We start from the raw sequence: 16,880 nt of genomic DNA, 5'->3' as shown, positions 1-16,880 counted from the left end.
AAAAAAAGTCTAAGTCAAGTTTGCCATGCAAATGATAGGAAAAAAACTGACGCGGACGTGCGGACGCGGGGGACAATCTTGTGTGCCTCCGCGTTTTTTCACGGTCCCATTGACTTGAATGGGTCCACAAACCGTTTTCCGTGAAAAAAATAGGACAGGTTATATTGTTTTGACGGACTGGAACCACGGATCATGGACGCGGGTGACAAACGGTGCATTAGCCGAGTTTTCAACTGACCCATTGAAAGTCAATGGGTCTGCAGAAAATCATGTAAAATGGAACAATGGACACTGAATAAAACATCGATCGTGTGCATGAGGCCTAATACTGAGGATAAATGGCAGAGCTTTAAATCCACATTGAGTAATTGCACAAAAAAATTATTCCTTTAGGTAACAAGTATAAATGGCTAAAATTTAACTCCCATGGCTTACAGCTACTGTAAAAAGGGCAATAAAGGACGAAAAAGGCATTTAAAAATAAACATCTGAGGTGTCAGCTGTAGCCTTTGAATTTACAAAGGGCTTAATAAAAATCTGTAAAAAGGAGGTAAAATCTTCAAAAATACAAAACGAACAGCAGGTGGCAAAAGAGAGCAAAACAAATCCCCAAAAATACTAAAATATATAATTGTTAAAAAATTAGGTCTGAGCAGGTAGGTCCCTAAAGAATGGTAAAGCGGGTTTAGTCGGAAAAGGCAGAGTTCTTACAAAAGAAGAGAATGGAGCTGATATCGGTGGTGCCAGGGCTATTAGTACATCCAGTAATATACTTAATTAGCTAACTGTAGATATGGTCCAGCTCCGGATCCAGATGGATTACACCCAAGAGATCTTAAAGGGGTTCTGCACTTTCAATTAACTGATAATCTATCCTCTGGATAGATCATCAGCTTCTGATCGGCGGGGGTCCGACACCCGGGACCCCCGCCGATCAGCTGTTTGAGAAGGCAGCGGCGCTCCAGCAGCGCCGCGGCCTTCTCACTGTTTACCGCCGGGCTGCCCGCCCACTGACGTCACGACTTGTATCAACTAGAGTGGGCGCGGCTAAGCTCTGTTCACTTGAATGGAGCTTAGCCGCGCCCACTCTAGTTGATACAAGTCATGACATCAGTGGGCGGGCGGCCCGGCGGTAAACAGTGAGAAGGCCGCGGCACTGCTGGAGCGCCGCTGCCTTCTCAAACAGCTGATCGGCGGGGGTCCCGGGTGTCGGACCCCCGCTGATCAAAAGCTGATGATCTATCCAGAGGATAGATCATCAGTTAATTGAAAGTGTAGAACCCCTTTAAAGAGCTTGGTTCAGTCATTGCTATGCCCTTGCTTATATTTGTAAAAGATTCTCTAGGTACTGGTACAGTGCCAAGTGATTGGTGCAAGGCAAATGTGGTGCCCATATTAAAAAAAAATTATATAGGTCCTCTACAGGTAGTTATAGACCGGTTAGTTTAACTTCTGTTGTGGGAAAAATGTTTGAAGGACTCTTAAGGGACTATATACAGTAGTATGCGACTGTAAATAATATCATAAGTGCTAACCACATAGGTTTACCGAGGAGAGTTGTCAGACTAAATAAGGTCTATAGGCTTGGAAAGTATAGGTTGTAATTTGTTTGAACACTGGTTGAAGGATCGTGCACAGACAGTTGTGGTCAATGATTCCTATTCATAATGGTCCTGGGTCATACGTAGTGTTCCCCAAGGTTCAGTACTGGGTCCTCTATTATTAAATTTATTTATTAATGATATCCAGGATGGAATTACCATATTTTTCGCCCCATAAGACGCACTTTCCCCCCCCCAAAAGATGGGGGGGAAATTCCCCTGCGTCTTATGGGGCGAATGCTGACAGTTTAACATCGCAGTCTGCAATGTACGAGCGAGAGGGGGAGGGACTGGGAGGAGCTGGGAGCCGGCAATAGCGGCGGGGCGGTGCAGTCACTGTACTATAGCCCCCCCCCCCCCCGCCGCTCCAGTGCTGCACAAATATAAAATGTCTTATTCAATTAAAAGTGATTACACATGCCCCCTCACTCCTATTAGTACTGTACATCCTAACAGCTTCAGTAGAATGCCGGCAGCAGTGGCACAGTTAAGGGGTGGGGGTCTGTGGATGGCACTGTTATGGGGTGGGGGTCTGTGAATGCCACACATATAACAGTGCCAGCCACAGATCCCCCTGTAGCAGTGCCATCCACAGATCCTCCTGTAACAGTGCGAGCCACAGATCCCCCCTGTAACAGTGCCAGCCACAGACCCCCCCCTGTAACAGTGCCAGCTACAGATCCCCCCTTTAACAGTGCCAGCCACAGATCCCCCCTGTAACAGTGCCAGCCACAGATCCCCCCTGTAACAGTGCCAGCCACAGATCCCCCCTGTAACAGTGTCCGTCATCCACAGATCACCCCTGTAACAGTGTCCGTCATCCACAGATCCCGCCGTAACAGTGTCCGTCATCCACAGATCCCCCATAACAGTGTACGTCATCCACAGATCCCCCCATATCAGTGTCCGTAATCCACAGATCCCCCATATCAGTGTCCGTCATCCACAGATCCCCCCATATCAGTGTACGTCATCCACAGATCCCCCCATATCAGTGTACGTCATCCACAGATCCGCCCATAACAGTGCCCGTCATCCACAGATCCGCCCATAACAGTGCCCGTCATCCACAGATCCCCCCCATAACAGTGTCTGTCATCCACAGATCCTCCCATAACAGTGTCTGTCATCCACAGATCCTCCCATAACAGTGTCTGTCATCCACAGATCCCCCATAACAGTGTCCGTCATCCACAGATCCCCAGTAATAGTGCCATCCACAGACCACCATTAGTTCCAAACCCACCAAAAGCAGACCTTTTGGTTAAAAATATTTATTTTCTTATTTTCCTCCCCATAAACCTAGGTACGTCTTATGGGCCGGGCGAAAAATACGGTAATAGCACCGTTTCTATTTTTGCAGATGACAGTAAGCTATATAGTACTGGGCAGTCTCAGGAAGATGTCCATAAACAGCAAGCTGACTTGAACACTCTGAGTGATTGGGCATCAACTTGGCAAATGAGGTTCAATGTGGATAAATGTAAAGTAAGGCTACTTTCACACTTGCGTTCAGAGCTGATCCGTCTGAGACGGATCCGCTCATATAATGCAGACGGTGGATCCGTTCAGAACGGATCCGTCTGCATTATATTGTAAAAAAAATTCTAAGTGTCAAAGTAGCCTCAAACGGATCCGTCCAGACTTTACATTGAAAGACAATGGGGGACGGATCCGTTTGAAAATTGAGCCATAGTGTGTCATCTTCAAACGGATCCGTCCGCATTGACTTACATTGTAAGTCTGGACGGATCCGCTTGCCTCCGCGCGGCCAGGCGGACACCCGAACGCTGCAAGCAGCGTTCAGGTGTCCGCCTGCTGAGCGGAGCGGACGCCAGACGCTTCCAGACTGATGCATTCTGAGCGGATCCGCATCCACTCAGAATGCATTAGGACTGGATGGATGCATTCGGGTCGCTTGTGAGAGCCTTTGAACGGGACTCACAAGCGGAGCCCCGAACGCTAGTGTGAAAGTAGCCTTACGCATCTTGGTAGTAATAATCTCTGTGCATCATATGTCTTAGGGGATGTAACACTGGGAGAGTCACTTGTAGAGAAGGACTTGCTTGTCCTTGTAGATCGTAAACTAAATAACAACATAAAATGTCGATCAGCTGCTTTAAAGGCTACCAGGATATTGTCATATTTTAAGAGAAGCATGTAGTCGCGAGGCAGGGATGCAATATTACTCATTTACAAAGCATTGGTGCATCCTAACCTGAAATATGCAGCTCAGTTCTGGGCACTAGTCCATAGAAAGGATGCTTCGGAACTTGAAAAAGTACAAAGGAGAGTGATTAAACTGATAAAGGCCATGGAGGTCTTAGTTATGAAGTAAGATTTAAAGAATTGAATTTATTTAGTCTTGAAAAGAGACATCTAAGGGGGGACATGAATAACCTGTATAAATAGATAAGTGGGCCATACAAAAAATATGGTGAAAAACTGTTCCATGTAAAATGCCCGCAAAAAGACAAGGGGGCACTGCCTCCGACTGGGTAAGATAAAGTTCAGTCTCCAGAAGCGTCAAAACTTATTTACTGTAAGAACTGTGAATCTGTGGAATAGACTACCTCTGGATGTGGTCACAACAGATACAATGGATAGTTTTAACAGGCTAAGGACCCAATACATGAATGCACATCCTAAATTGCCCGTACTTGGTGCCCCGGACGAGCATTCTCATACTGCAGTCCTTCTGTTGCGCCATGTGTGGTGCCGCAATCAGCTGCAGGGACCCAGCTGTCACTGACAGTTGGGCCCCTGCTGCATTCACCTACATCGGATAACCCCTCATATGCCGAGGTCAGCACTGGTAGTGGCATATGGGAGGTTCGTGCTCCCTTCTCTGATCCATCGGGTCTCTGTGCTGCGGGGACCAAGCCTTTCAACGGCCTTGGGGCCCAGCAGCTACAGAGGCCTATGAGGCCCAACCCCCAGGCTGAGTCTCATAGGCAAATTATCAGTGTATTACACTGTGTAATATACTGATAGACAATGCAGTACAATACAGAAGTTTCGTACTGCATTGAAACAGGGATCAGACCTGTAATGTAAGTCCAATAGTAGGACAAAATAAATAAAATTAAAGTGTTTTTAACATCACAATAAAAGCCCTTTTCCCATAAAAAGAAACACATACAATTTTAAAACAATAAAATAGCAGACATGATCCACCCCGTCTGGTCAACATCGTTAAAAAAAACATTTTTTGGTCGCCAAAGACATTTTTTTGGTCACCTTACATCACAAAAAGTATAATACCAAACAAAAACCAAAAGTCATATATACCGGAAAATAATACCAATCAAACCGTCACCTCATCCCGCAAAAAATGAGACCCTATCTAAGACAATTGCCCAAAAAATAAAAAAAGATATGGCTTTCAGAAAATGGAGACACGAAAATCGCTGTGTCCATTACAACCTGCTCTATAAAAATATCACATGATATTCCCTGTCGGGTGAAAACCATTAAAAAAAAATATAAAAACTGTGCCAAGAAAATAAAAAAATGTCACCTTACATCACAAAAAGTGTAATACCAAATGATCAAAAAGTAGTATGTAGCCCAAAATAGTGTTCATCAAACCGTCACCTCATGCCGCAAAAACTGAGGCCCTAAATAAGATAATCACCCTAAAAATAATATGGCTTACAGGAAAAGGAGACACAAAGACATGATTTGAAAAAAAAAATGTAAATGTATTATGTAAAACTGAAACAAAAGAAAAATAAAAGTAGACATATTTGATATCGTCGCATCCATAACAACATGCTCTATAAAAATATCACTTGATCTAACTTGTCAGGTGAACATCGTAAAAAGCAAAAAATAGAAACTGACAAAAAGCATAATATAGAGCAATCAAAATTCACAAAATAGTACCAATAAAAGTGTCACCTTATCCTATAATTTTCAAAATGGGGCCGCTATTTTGGAGTTTCTACTCTAGGGGTGCATCTTTAAATGTCATATGGCAACTTAAAATTATCTCAGTGAATCTGTCCTCCAAAATCCATATGGTGTTCCTTTCCTTCTGTGCCCTGCTGTGTGCCCGTGTAATAGTTTACAACCACATATGGGGTGTTTCTGTAAACTCAGCTGACAATAAGACTATTTGAGGAGAGAAGGAGACAGAGTGACACTGCCTGTAAAGCTATTTATTAAATACAGTATGTGCAATGTGATCACTATGATTCGTGCTCATGGGGATCACAAGATCAGGGGACACTGCCAGTTGGACCCTGTCACTCCTGCCAGTATCTGGGAACTGAGCTCTTTATGGGACAGCTTTCCCTGATTCGTACTGCGCATGCAACAAGTGGCAATCAGGTTAAGGTGCTATGCATACAATAGAGTAAATAAACCTAGCCCAATATTCAGACACTCGCCCAGGTATACTGGTAAGAAGGCAATCTGAAGAAGCGAAAGCGAAATGAGAGTCAAGGTGCTTTCTATAATGGGAATTAGCTATGCTCAGTGGATTATTCCTGTTTTTTATAGAATATTTGATCATAAATAGGGTTGAGCGAACCCAAACTGTAAAGTTTGGGTTCGTACCAAACTTTAGGATTTTTGAATCCCGGACCCGAACTTTTCAGTAAAAGTTTGGGTTCGATGTTCGGCGGGTTAATGGCGCTTTTTGAAAGGCTGCAGATCAGCCAATCAGCCAAATCAGCAGTCTCTTATGCTTTTTTATGACTTTGCTAGCAGGCTTTCCCAGGGCCATCCACCTAGCCCTGCTCCAGAAGTGGAGGAGATTGCGTGCACCGATGCCCAAGCACTTATGTTTCAAGATGAGTACATGGGAGGACCACCGCAGCACGTTTTGGATGATGACGAAACACAGGTGCCAACTGCTGTGGCTTTCGAAAGTGTGCAGACTGACAAGGAGGGCAGGGGTGAAGACTGGGTGGAAGATGATGTGGAGGACGATGAGGTCCCACATGGAATAAAGGTCATGCGAGTGATCTGTGTAGTTCGGAGGAAGAGGTGGTTGTCACACAGAGCCACCAGCACAGCAGAAGAGGAAGCAGGGTCCAAAAGCGAAGCGGCCTCGCCTAGACAGTACGCCTGCTACTGCCCACCGCACCAAGGGACCGAGCACACCAAAGCCAGCTCCAAGGAGTTCCCTGGCGTGGCAGTTCTTCAGACAATGTGCTGATGACAAGACACGAGTGGTTTGCACGCTGTGCAATCAGAGCCTGAAGCGAGGCATAAACGTTCTAAACCTGAGCACAACCTGCCTGACCAGGCATCTAAGTGCAAAACACGAGCTGCAGTGGAGTAGACACCTCAAAAAACAAGAAAGGTCTCTGGCTTCTCCTGCTTTCTCTTCTGCTGCAGTGTCGGCCTCTTCATCCACCTCTGGAGTGGGACAGTGGCACCTGCCACCCCCCAAACAGAGGATCTGCCAGCAACACTACCACCTGGGTGACCAAGCATCTCCACAATGTCCCACGGAAGCGTTCAGCTCTCTATCTCCCAAACACTGGAGCGGAAGACGAAGTAACCCCCTACCCACCCACGATCCCTGGCCCGGAATGCCAGCATTTCAAAATTCCTGTACTTTGAAATGCTATCATTCTGTCTGGTGGAGACAGAGAGCTTTAAAAGCCTTATGGTGGTGGCTGTTCCACAATACGTCACTACTTTTCCAGGCGAACCATCCCTTCCCTGCACAGCCAAGTGGGGGACAAAATCAGGTGTGCACTGCACAACGCCATCTGTGGCAAGGTCCACCTAACTACGGATACGTGGACCAGTAAGCACGGTCAGGAATGTTATATCTCCCTAACAGCACACTGGGTAAATGCAGTGGCGGCTGGGCCTGAGGCGGATAGTAGTTTGGGGCATGTCCTTCCACCACCGAGGATTGCAGGGCGCTTCAGTTTTCCTCCTATTGCTTACTCCTCCTACTCTGCTTCCTCACCCTCTACCGGCTCCTCATCCGGTCAGCCTAACACCTTCACCATTAACGTCAGCACAGCCAGGGGTAAACGACAGCAGGCAGTTTTAAAACTTATCTGTTTGGGACACAAACCCCACACCGGCAGGAGCTGTGGACGGGCCTTGAACAACAGACCGATGAGTGGTTGGTGCCAGTGAGCCTCAAGCCCAGCCTGGTGGTGTGCGATAATGGGCGAAATCTCGTAGCAGCTCTGACACTAGCTGGTTTGACGCACATCCCTTGCCTGGTGCATGTGCTGAATTTGGTGGTGCAGAGGTTACTTAAAAATGTCAGAGCTGCTGCATAAAGTGCCGTCCGTCTGTGCGTGCTTTCGGACTTCCCATCCTGCTGCTGCTCGCCTGTCAGTCCTGCAGCGTAACTTCGGCCTTCCCACTCACTGCATTATATGCAACGTTCCACCTGGCACATGCTGGCCAGACTGTGCAAGCAGCAGCAGGCGATAGTGGAGCAGCAGGCAAGGGTGAGCCGCTCTGCGGAACAGCAGCACTTCACCACCAATGACTGGGCCTCCATGCGAGACCTGTGTTCCTTGTTGCGCTGTTTCGTGTACTCCACCAACATGGCCAGTGCCGATGACCCCGTTCTCAGCGTTACTATCCCACTTCTATGCCTCCTTGAAAAACTCTTCTGGCGATGATGGAAGAGGATGTGGCACAGGAGGAGGAAGAGGGATCATTTCATATGGTTTACGGCCAGTCATTCACAAGTGGCTCCGAGGGTGGGTTCCTGCACCCACAAACGCCATGTACACAATTGTCCAGCCAGGGCACAGTTCTGGAGGATGACGAGGTGGAGGAGGAGGAGATGGCGGAAGATGAACCATGTTCGCAGCAGGGTGGCACCCAAACCAGCTTTTAGCCATCACTGGTGCGTGGCTGGGGGGATACAGAGGACACAAACGTTACACCTCCCACAGAGGACAGCTGTGCATCCGCGAATCTCCTTTCAAACCCGTCTTCGAGTGTACAGGCGGACGTGCGACAGGCTCAGCGAGAGTGTGCAAGTGCGTCGACGTGGACACCGAAATGGAATCCACAATAGGCAGTGGAGACAAACTCGGCCACAGAGTAGTGCCGCTAGCCCGGCCAAGCTGTCCCTGAAACCCATGCGGCCTTCCCCTCCGGCGCACATGCGAACGCGTCCCCGTTCGCAAAGAGGCCAGAGCTGGTGTATCAGTGGAGACAAGCGTAACCTGCCCCGTACCTCTACGAGGACCCTTTTTGGTCACACCGGAGTGCAAGACAGGTGAGCATCTTACATATACCTAGTAGACAGGTAAATAAATTTCACTTATTTGTCTGTTACATTCTCAGGTGAAATTCACAAATTTTTGTCTGTGATATACCCTTGCCATACCTAGTAGACAGGTAAAAACATTTGACTAATTTGTCTGTTACATTCTTGGGTGACATTTGACCATTTTTTCAGTGAATAAACCGCTGCTCTGCATAGGTGACAGGGACATAAATTTCTAAAAATTGTCTGTTACATAGTCAGGTGACATTTTACCAATTTTGCTATACACAAACCCCTGCTCTGCATAGGTGACAGGGAATTAAATTTCAAAATTTTTTTATTTAATTGACGCGCGTCACCTCCTTTCCTTGTAAGCTTCGGCTTCAATAATTTGTCTCACTTTTCCGCTCGATCAACATTTAATTTCATCCATTGACCTACCTTGGAAGGGGTTATCTCTTTCTCATGCTCCCCTTGGAACCCTGATTCGCCGATAACTGTGGTCAACATGGTAGGCTCAGAAAAGAACATCGAAAGTTGATAGAGAAGATAGCCAAATGGATCGTGGACATCACGGGGACGTGCGATCAGGCAGAAGTTATCTAGAGTCAACAAAGCGGCAGCAGGGCCTCTCCTGTCTAACGTTTCCAAATCCAAAATAACCAGTGACATTCCCTATAATTTTTTATTAATCATTCCAATAAAAGGGCATCTTAAGAGTCCTGCATTTTTATTTATTGTCACTACCTCCCCGAGTCGGGAGTGGGTAATTGCTGCGCACCCCCTCCTTTCCTTCGATTCTTCCGTTTTAATTAATTCTCCGACATTTCCACTCGATCACATTTAATTTCATCCATTGACCTCCCTTGAATGTGGTATTCCTTTCTCACGCTCCCTCTCCGGCGTGGAACCCTGTTTCGCCGCTAACTGTGATCAACATGGTAGGCGCAGAAAAGAACATCGAAAGTTGATAGAGCAGATATCCAATTGGATCATGAACATCACGGGGACATGCGTCATGGTGGGGCAGTATGTGTTCACACGCCTACACGCACTGACTGATGGGTCTGCCCCCTTCAACTTCTGGGTCTCCAAATTGGGCACATGGCCTGAGCTTGCCCTTTATGCCTTGGAGGTGCTGTCCTGCCATGCAGCCAGTGTATCGTCTGAACGTGTGTTTAGCACGACTGGAGGGGGTTATCACAGGTTATATTTCTCAGTGTTTTGGGGTGTACCCTAATTAAAAAGAAAAAATGTAAATAAAAAGCAAAAAACAGTGTAGGCTACCTCCTCCTCCACCGCTGCTTCCACCTACACCGCCACATCCACTGCCTCCTCAACCTCCTACTCCACATGGACCTAGTCCTCCTAGATCAAGATTATTATTTTTTATTTTTACCTATTTTATGTTATTTAAAGTAATTTCCCTATCCACATTTGTATGCAGAACACTTGGCATGCTCTTAACCACATTTTGCTGCCATTTGCAGCCCTCTAGCCCTTTCGATTACATTTTTAGAGCCATCTTAGTGCTCAAAAGTTCAGGTCCCCATTAACTTCAATGGGGTTCGGGTTTGGGGTAAAGTTCGGGTCTCAAACTCAAACTTTTTTATGAAGTTCGGCCGAACCCGTTGAACTCGAACATCCAGGTGTCCGCTCAACTCTAATCATAAACAATACTTGTTACAAGTGAGTCATTTTATTGAAAAATCTTTCCTTTGTCCCATGGTTACTGGTGGATTAAAAAAAGTGGTGACTTTTTGAACAGCCATGTATGAGCATTAAATCAGCAGATGAAATCAAGCAGCCTGTAAAATTTTGTAGCGTCTACCCCGGGATAAGCTACTGCAATATCACTAGAATGTTAGAATGATAGGCAGAGGTGTGTTTCCATGAGGTACTGTATGCTGATATGACATTACAATTGTTCTTCAAATAGCATGCTGAGACATCAGGAGTAGGTTTCAGGCAGGTACACTGATGTGACACCACAACTGTGTTTCTGTCAGGTAAACTAGTATGACTTCACAAGTAGGTTGCAGGAGGTAAAGGGCTACCAGCTTCTGTATATTAACATGAGGTAAAACTGCTGTGACATCACAAGTGGGTTTTCAGTAGGTACTATGAGCTGCTTTGACACCAAAGCTGTGTTTCTGTCAGGTGAAAAAGTGTGACCTCGCAAGTAGAGATGAGCAAGTTTCTCAAAAATTTGATTCGGATGGTTCGCCGAATTTCCCAAAAAGATGTGATTCAATACAAATTTATTTGCGGCAAATCACGTTAAAAAACAGCTATTTCCTGGCTGCAGAGAGCCTGTATAGTGGTGTAGAACACTGTGCCTTGCAGAAACACGCATAGGGAGTCTGCTGTGGTAGTGAAACAATACTGTGAGTCCGTATGACATGTAGATGACAGGCTTCGCTCTTAGAATCACTGCACACTTCACTTATTTGGGCAGTCACGGGGCCAAAACTGACCAAATAACTCAAGTGTGAACTCGCTACAACTTTATTATATGCTATATACTTTTATATATAAAATAAACACACTCCAAAACTGGTTGTATCAGACGGCAAATTCACCCCAAAAGCAAGGATGAATGGAAGTACTTTTATATATTTAAAAGTAAGACACCCCAAAACTGGTTGTATCAGACCGCACTTTCAACCCAATAAAAGATGTCAGGATTGCTTCAATTACTCTGTAAAACAACCTAAAATCTGTAGTAATAGATCACCTTTAGTAACCCCAATTATTGCAGCAAAGAATTGCTCCTATTACCCAGGCTTTACACTGTCCTATTGGACCCTGCTCTCTCCCTACAGTGTGGATGATCCCTCCCTTCTATATCCCTACACTATGAATAATCTTTCCCTGAACTGCTCAGTATTTTTTATTTTATTTTTTATTTTTTATAAACCCTTTCCTAATCATTGTCCCTAGTGCCTCTAACGTCTCTCCCTGCACTAAGCGCACTGTAAAATGGCAGAAACAGAGCATGCTGAGACTTTTTATAGGGATGTGACATTGGCTATCTGCATGGCATTGTGGGTGCTCCCTCGTTCCCGGGTTTCTTTCTTTCACTTTGTAACCAAGGAGTCCATGCACTGTTCTTGAGTCCACTGGTGTTGTTGTTTTCCCTGGATCCATGCCACAAAGTTTATTTTTACCATTCAGAAGCTGCATTCTTGATTTACATTTTATGTTATCATCAGGTGCAGATGTCCCCAATTTCTCCAACTATAAATTCAACAAATGTAGCCCCAGAAGAAGCTAGATGCAAAATGTGCATTGGGGCGTGGTGTCTTAACTGGTTGGTATCTAACCTTGCACTTGTTCCCCCTCTTTGTCCTGTATTATACCTTTGTTTGTACTGTGCCACTATGGATTTCCAGTGAATCTATTTGGTACATCGCCACTAGCAGTGTATGTAGGGAATGTGTGTATGGGGGTTAAATAATATCAGGTTAGTGTAACCACCATTAGTCTTCTATTATCTCTTCTGTGCCTGTCATTACGATTTTAATATGTATCACTGACTATTTATTATATACTGTATTAAGGATTTGTGATATTTATATATTTCTTGTGTCATATTTCAGTTTGGTGGTGGTTCTTCATTTATGCAAGAAGATCAAAGCTAAAATGGTCCAACATCTCAAGTTTTTAGGTCGAGGCAAAGCATTTGAATTCCTCCAGTATCATGTTCCGAAATAATGACAACTTAATATACAAACTGACCTACCTTACATCCAGTTGCTGTAGCTGCAGAATTAAAGCAGGCATGTGCCTTTTCCCGTAAATCAACAAGATCTTTGAGTGATGGTGCGCGCAGATAAAACTGTAGTTCAGTGTAATCTGGGATGATGTTAGGTTTCACTCCACCATTTTTTATTATTCCTGAAAGACAAAATATCTGTAGGTGAATCTGGGAAGTGTCGATCTGCAGGATACTAAAGTATTACATGAATGTGACAGAGCTCTATAGGCTAAACTTGTTATACTCTGTAATCTGCATCTGGGCTCTGTAAAAGTATATTATATACAAAATAACTTATTTATCTGATCATCTGGTTGTTCAAAAATCTGTAACAATACATTGTGATGGAATAATGTTTTCTCCGTGCACTGTTCTCTGTGTAAGGGCTCATGCACACAACCGTACTGGCTCAGTGCCTATGCTTCAGACCGCAAATAGTGGTCCGCTATGCATCGGCACCACTTGTGTGTACTCCGTATTGTGGTACGGACCCATTGTCTTGAATTGATCAGCGATCCCCAAGAGATGGCCAAAGGTAGAACATGTTCTATCTTTTTGCGGTGCGGAGGCAAAGACACAAAAGCCCACTGAAGCACTTCATAGTGCTTCCATAGGCTCCCGATCCGTGCCACCTCTCTGTAAAAGACAGGTGAAGTCTTATCTTCGGTCGCATATTGCAGATCAGGTATCCATTCAAGTCAATGGTTCAGCATCCGCAGCACGAAGTGCACACGGCTAATGCCCGTATATTGTAGACCCCCATTTACCGTCCGCAATGTGGGCACTGAGCCCTTAAGTTCATGTTCATGAGCCCTTATACTGACCAGAGGCCATACATCAGATGTCCACATTTGGTCAGTGGGTTTTTCAGTTTTAAGTTTGTAAAGCATTTTCTATAGTCCTTTTTTCTATGTTACTGCCTTGTAAAAGGGATTTTCCAGGGTTTTAACATCTATCAGTATGGACTCTAAATAACCAGTTATGTAATAGACGCACCTCTGATCCCCTAACATTTGCCTCATCCCTTCTGTTATCCCTTCATGTGCACAGATGTAATTTTCCCTAGTGAAGACACATGAGGTCCTTATTGATGTCTCTGCTGTAGCCATTGATTGGTTGGTACATTGGCTCAATTAAAGTTTTTTACTATAGCTTTATAGTGTACACGTTTTCAGCAAAAGTGGGGACCAACTGGCCATGTGCATACATTTTTTTTCCAAACGCTTGTGAGTACTCTTGGCTGTAAATTAGGCCTCATGCACACGACCGTTGTGTGCATCCGTGGCCGTTGTGCCGTTTTCCGTTTTTTTTCACGGACCCATTGACTTTCAATGGGTCCGTGGAAAAATCGGAAAATGCACCGTTTGGCAGCCGCATCCGTGAGCCGTGTTTCCTGGCCGTGAAAAAAATATGACCTGTCCTATTTTTTTCACGGCCAACGGTTCACGGACCCATTCAAGTCAATGGGTTCGTGAAAGAACACGGATGCACACAAGATTGGCATCCGTGTCCGTGATCCGTGGCCGTAGGTTAGTTTCATACAGACGGATCCGAAGATCCGTCTGCATAAAAGCTTTTTCAGAGCTGAGTTTTCACTTCGTGAAAACTCAGATCCGACAGTATATTCTAACACAGAGGCGTTCCCATGGTGATGGGACGCTTCTAGTTAGAATACACTACAAACTGTGTACAAGACTGCCCCCTGCTGCCTGGCAGCACCCGATCTCTTACAGGGGGATATGATAGTACAATTAACCCCATCATATCCCCCTGTAAGAGATCAGGGCTGCCAGGCAGCAGGGGGCAGACCCCCCCCCCTCCCCAGTTTGAATATCATTGTGCGGCCCCCCCCCTCCCCTGTTGTTAACTGTTGGTGGCACAGTGTGCGCACCCCCCTCCCTCCCTCCCTCTATTGTTTTAATACATTGGGGCCAGTGTGCGCGCGCCCCCCAACCCCCCCTCCCTCCCTCTATTGTTTTAATACATTGGGGCCAGTGTGCGCGCGCCCCCCCAACCCCCCCTCCCTCCCTCTATTGTTTTAATACATTGGGGCCAGTGTGCGCACCCCCCCCCCAACCCCCCCCCCCCCCTCCCTCCCTCTATTGTAATCATCATCGGTGGCAGCGGAGTAGAAGATTTTCATACTTACCTGGCTGCTGGCTGCTGCGATGTCTGCGTCCGGCCGGGAGCTCCTCCTACTGGTAAGTGACAGGTCTGTGCGGCGCATTGCTGTCACTTACCAGTAGGAGGAGCTCCCGGCCGGACGCAGACATCGCAGCAGCCAGCAGCCAGGTAAGTATGAAAATCTTCTACTCCGCTGCCACCGATGATGATTACAATGGGGGGAGGGAGGGGGGTGGGGGGGTGCGCACACTGGCCCCAATGTATTAAAACAATAGAGGGAGGGAGGGGGGGTTGGGGGGGCGCGCGCACACTGGCCCCAATGTATTAAAACAATAGAGGGAGGGAGGGGGGTTGGGGGGGCGCGCGCACACTGGCCCCAATGTATTAAAACAAGAGAGGGAGGGAGGGGGGTGCGCACACTGGCCACCAACGAGTTAACAACAGGGGAGGGGGGGCCCACTGGCCACCAATGAGTTAAAAACAGGGGGGGGGGGTCTGCCCCCTGCTGCCTGGCAGCACCTGCCAGGCAGCAGGGGGCAGTCATGTACACAGTTTTTTTGTATATTCTAACCTGAAGCGTCTCCATCACCATGGGAACGCCTCTGTGTTAGAATATACTGTCGGAAATGAGTTTCACGATGTAGCTCATATCCGACAGTATATTCTAACATAGAGGCGTTCCCATGGTGATGGGGACGCTACAAGTTAAAATATACCATCGGATTGGAGAAAACTCCAATCCGATGGTATAACAGAACTCCAGACTTTACATTGAAAGTCAATGGGGACGGATCCGTTTGAAATGGCACCATATTGTGTCAACATCAAACGGATCCGTCCCCATTGACATGCATTGTAATTCAGGACGGATCCGTTTGGCTCCGCACGGCCAGGCGGACACCAAAATGACTTTTTTTTCATGTCCGTGGATCCTCCAAAAATCAAGGAAGACCCACGGACGGAAAAACGGTCACGGATCACGGACCAACGGAACCCCGTTTTGCGGACCGTGAAAAAAAACGTCCGTGTGCATGAGGCCTTATAGAAAGCCTTTGGCCAGATTGATGCGTTTCTATAGCATGACTCCTCAGTGAAGTGGTACAGAATTAGGCAGTAGGGGCAAGTTTATTGTTGGGGTACGATAACACAGTCAGGTGTCCAAATCAGAAGTGGATCATAAGGAGAGAACATATAAGGAACAGCTACAACTTCTCTTTTTTTTTATTTAATTCCTGGTTTTGGCTTCCAAAACTGCATTAAGAAACCTGAATGTGTGGCCTTACCCTAAGGCCTCTTTCACACGGGCGGGTTTTACGCGCGGGTGCAATGCGTGAGGTGAACACATTGCACCTGCACTGAATCCGGACCCATTCATTTCTAAAGGGCTGTGCACATGAGCGGTGATTTTCACGCATCACTTGTCCGTTGCGTGAAAATCGCAGCATGCTCTATATTGTGCGCTTTTCACGCAATACAGGCCCCATAGAAGTGAATGGGGCTGCGTGAAAATCACAAGCATCCGCAAGTAAGTGCGGATGTGGTGCGATTTTTACGCATGGTTGCTATTGAGACGATCGGGATGGGGGCCCGATCATTATAATTTTCCCTTATAACATGGTTATAAGGGAAAATAATTGCATTCTTAATACAGAATGCTAAGTAAATTAGGGATGGAGGGGTTAAAAAATAATAAACAAATTTAACTCACCCCATCCACTTGGTCGCATAGCGGATCTCCTCTTCTTTCTTCTTTCTTCAGGACCTGGGTAAAGGACCTTTGATGACGTCACTGCGCTCATCACATGGTCCATCATATAATCCATCAGGTGGTCCATCACCGTGGTGATGGACCATGTGATGAACCCAGTGACGTCATCAAAGGTCCTTTACCCAGGTCCTGAAAAAAGAAGACGAGATCTGCTACGCGACCAAGTGGATGGGGTGAGTTAAATTTGTTTATTATTTTTAACCTCCTAATGGACATTTTACTAAGCATTCTGTATAATTATGTTATAAGGGAAAATAATAAAATCTACAGAACACCTAACCCAAACCTGAACTTCTGTGAAGAAGTCCGAGTTCGGGTCTGGGTACCAAAAATGCAGATTTTTCTCACGCGTGTGCAAAACGCATTAAAACGCTTTGCATCCTATCCGGCCCTCACACGTGACGCCCGTGTGAAAGA

The 16,880-nt window shown here is 46.1% G+C and overlaps 1 protein-coding gene across 1 annotated transcript in view; it reads right to left on the bottom strand.

Annotated features, from left to right (window-relative positions):
* The window catches only part of LOC122935374 (peptidase M20 domain-containing protein 2-like), a 57,836-nt gene that overhangs the window by 25,400 nt on the left and 15,556 nt on the right, over positions 1 to 16,880 (bottom strand). Inside the window, exon 5 of the mRNA XM_044291138.1 lies at positions 12,557 to 12,711. Within this exon, the coding sequence (XP_044147073.1) occupies positions 12,557 to 12,711 (155 nt within the window). The remainder of the gene's footprint in view (positions 1 to 12,556; positions 12,712 to 16,880) is intronic.

The sequence above is a fragment of the Bufo gargarizans genome, chromosome 4 (assembly GCF_014858855.1).
Source record: "Bufo gargarizans isolate SCDJY-AF-19 chromosome 4, ASM1485885v1, whole genome shotgun sequence".
Lineage (NCBI taxonomy): Eukaryota > Metazoa > Chordata > Amphibia > Anura > Bufonidae > Bufo > Bufo gargarizans.
This window is presented reverse-complemented; position numbering and strand designations above follow the sequence as displayed.